General features: G+C 31.3%; 1 protein-coding gene across 2 annotated transcripts in view; it reads right to left on the bottom strand.

Annotated features, from left to right (window-relative positions):
• Positions 1-2,943, bottom strand: part of LOC108563068 (glutamate receptor ionotropic, kainate 2-like) — a 7,884-nt gene extending 4,941 nt beyond the window's left edge. Inside the window, exons 1-3 of one of the 2 annotated variants that reach the window (XM_017921633.1) lie at positions 2,832-2,943; positions 2,513-2,713; positions 992-1,195 (exon numbers count right to left, since the gene is read on the bottom strand). In XM_017921633.1, the coding sequence (XP_017777122.1) occupies positions 992-1,195; positions 2,513-2,713; positions 2,832-2,864 (438 nt within the window). In that variant the 5' untranslated portion in view covers positions 2,865-2,943. The remainder of the gene's footprint in view (positions 1-991; positions 1,196-2,512; positions 2,714-2,831) is intronic. The other variant, XM_017921634.1, reaches the window with a different exon arrangement.
• Positions 2,944-3,443: the final 500 nt, after the last annotated feature.

A 3,443-nucleotide genomic window follows, 5' to 3' on the forward strand; every position in this document is an offset into this window, starting at 1 on the left:
ACACCTATTTTATACTATATACTTTTAGCTTCAAGTAGCATATTCAATATTTAATCAGTGTTTCGTAGTTTTTGAGAAATTTAATAAAATATGAAATTACTCCAACAACAAGTGGGTATAATAATAATTTTTAATTAAACGGATGGAAAACAAAGCTTGTTTACGTGCATTCGAACGAAACTAATGTAATTGATCTACATAACTATATAGTTATACAGAGATATGAGTGGATATGTTGAGGAGGAACGGTATTTAATTAAAGCATCGAAATTAATAACGCGCTTCACCTTTCGCAATTCGGATTAGGCAAAAGGCGATAGCAATTAAGGCCCTTCGGATCTGGCGACTCCCACGGTCGGATTTAATTTCCGGCTATGCGCGTGTATTCGCCGCATTAATTTTATTTATTCATATTGTTGGATTTCGTTTTGCAAAACACTCCTCAAATTACTCTGCTTTTACAAAATAGAAGTATTTTTTATTTTCATTTTTCAATATGTAGTTTTAGCTATAAACAGATTCTTCAGTCTTTATTCTAACAGTCATATTGAATCAATATATTTTTAGCTTTAAATATAATATTGAATCATTAATCTGCCGTTTGTAGTTTAAGAGAAATTTACAAAAATGTTAAGACACTTTTTTCTTCTAAATGTAAATAATTGTATACCTAATGTTTAGAAGCACATTACGCGAAAACCAATAGAGATGGAATTAATGTTTTAGACTCATTTTAAACCTTATAATTATGACATTAAATAAAGCATTTAATATTTGATATGTCGTTTGTACTTTTTGAGAAATTCAATAAAACGTCAAGACATTGTCTTATTTTTTTGTTAAGTTAATCAGCGTAAAAGTCATTAGACAAATAGTATGTCTTTTATACTCATTTTAAACCCTATTATCTTGGGTTTACAAATCAAAAATAAAATTGTTGTTTTTTTCATTGGATTATGATGAAAATTGTGTATTTAGTATAGATGCTAACCTTGTCCATGAGTTGTCTGACGATACCGTTCCATTCGCCGGTTTCTAAGTCGATTGCACCGTATTTACCATCGGGGACCAGGTCTATGCGATACTCGAAGCCTACCATTGAAGCAATCTCTTCCAGCAAGTCAATGCAGAAACCCTCGTACCGAGCGTTTCCTACCAGGTTGGACTGTCCTCTCATCATTACGTAAGGTTGCTCCTAACGAACAAAACATACCGTTACAACTGGCCTAATTATGAACTACAATTATTTATTTTGATTTTACCTCATATCTCTAACTACAAAAACAAACTAAACAAAGTATACGTGATTTCATGCTTATCTAAGAGACGACTACTAATAAACTACATTTTTGGAATAGCACGAACATCACCATCATGTTTTCTTTCTCTCATATTTCATCAGCATATTGCGCAAAAACCAATATAGATAGAATTAATCTTTTACATCTGTATTAAAACCTATAGTTTTAGCTTCAAATAGAGTGTTCAAACTTTAATATACCATTCGTAGTTTATGAGAAATACATTAAAATATAAAGACATTTTAAGCCATAGAAATTTAATATTATATAAATATTGCTTTATTATTAATTCGATCATTACGGAAAAACTAATTGAGATAGAATCGATCTGTTACGTTTATTTAAAACCTTAAAGTTTTAGCTTTAAACAGCATTTTATTTCTGTAATCTCCCTTTCGCAGTCACTGAGAAATTCAATTAAATTCTAAGAAAGGCATAAAAAAATGTCCATTTTTATTAACACATTATGGGTATTTAAATGAAAGCATTATTAATCTTTTATAATCGTTTTAATGTCTTCAATATTTTAGCTTTAAAATGTATATTTAATCTTTATATTGATAGGTTAAGAAAAATTCATAAAAATGTTAAGACACAACTTTCTTTAGGCTTATAGAAATATTGTTGAGAGTTTAGCATCAAATTACACACAAACCAATGAATGCATAATATATATATTTTATTTTAATTTAAAATCTTTAAGTAAAATATTGAGAAATTAACTAAAATGTAACAAACGTAGATTTAAAGTTTAATAGCTTATTACGCAATAACTATTATAGATAGAAATAATGTTTTAGATTTATTTTAAAGCTTGGAGTTTTAGCTTCAAATAGAATTTTGAATCATTAAATTATGATCAGTAGTTTAATAAAAATTTAATTTAATTAGTGTATGTAGTTGTTAATGAAGTAATATTGTTGTGAGGGAATTAATCGTTTTCTGGAATGTTGCTGATGAATGTGTTTAGAAGTGTCTGCGGCATTCGAGCGGTGGCAGTTCGCAATTCAATTATGTTAAGTGCTCGAAGCAGTTGTCAATAAATAATCCCCGGGGAGGCTGCAGAGGAAACGTGAAATAGTTTAGATGATTATGCATCGTAATACTACGTAATAGTAATAATAATATCTAGGCTCTAGAGGTGCAAATACAGTTATGATGTTGATGTTGATGATGATGATATACTATATAGTTTTTACTAGTCTACATACATGCGACATGAGTTGTTGCACCATGCCATTCCATTCTCCTGTGTCGGGATCCAACGCACCGTATTTATGATCCGGCACCAATTCGAGGAGATAATCGAAGCCGACCTCCCTCGAGATACTCTCTAAGATATCCACGCAAAACCCATAAAATCTACTATTGCCAGTAAAATTCTTGCCAAGATGCATCATAACATAAGGCGTCTCCTTAAAGAAACACGTTTTTTTTTGCTTTCTCTTCCTGCTACATAAATACTTTCTGGTTTCTTTTTTTTTTTGAGAATACATGCGGGAATCTCGGGAACGGTTCCTGTACACTCACCAGTATCGTGATAACCACCAATGTGACGTTCATCGTGCCCGGATCGAAGAACGCCGCCCTATCGGTGATGTTAACGCCTGCACCGGGATTCCACTCTCCGACTTTCACGAGCGCGTGCTGCTTCAGCTTCAGCAGATCCAACTTGAAGCGAATCCTTCGGCCCTCCTTGAACTCGATCGGACCACTCAGACCTTTGAACTCAACCTGAAAAATACACAAAATTTTACAAAACATCAATCGATAATAGTGATCCTTCTACTAAACGGATTAAGTGAAAATTGCATTTCAGAAGAGCACTGTAAAATATTTCGCTTTACGAGCGAAATAAATCCCATTTCCGAGTTCAATTGTGTCTGAATATTACTACTTTTACTTTGATTTAATATGAATTTTAGTTGAAAGTTTAGTTGAAATAGAAACTGTTAATCCCAAATATTTGAATTTAAACTAATAGGCAAAATAAAAAACTTTGAAGAAATAATAAAGATTTTAATTGTAACCAAAGTTAGGAAATGTTTTGAAAATCTAACCATTTATTTCAAGACTTAAAAAAACTGAAAAAGTAGTGTAAATTAGTTAAATGTAAGCTTAAACATTCAATTAGTTTCAAAA

This window comes from Nicrophorus vespilloides, unplaced genomic scaffold, assembly GCF_001412225.1.
Source record: "Nicrophorus vespilloides isolate i.1.1-1 unplaced genomic scaffold, Nicve_v1.0, whole genome shotgun sequence".
NCBI classification, from domain to species: Eukaryota; Metazoa; Arthropoda; class Insecta; order Coleoptera; family Silphidae; genus Nicrophorus; species Nicrophorus vespilloides.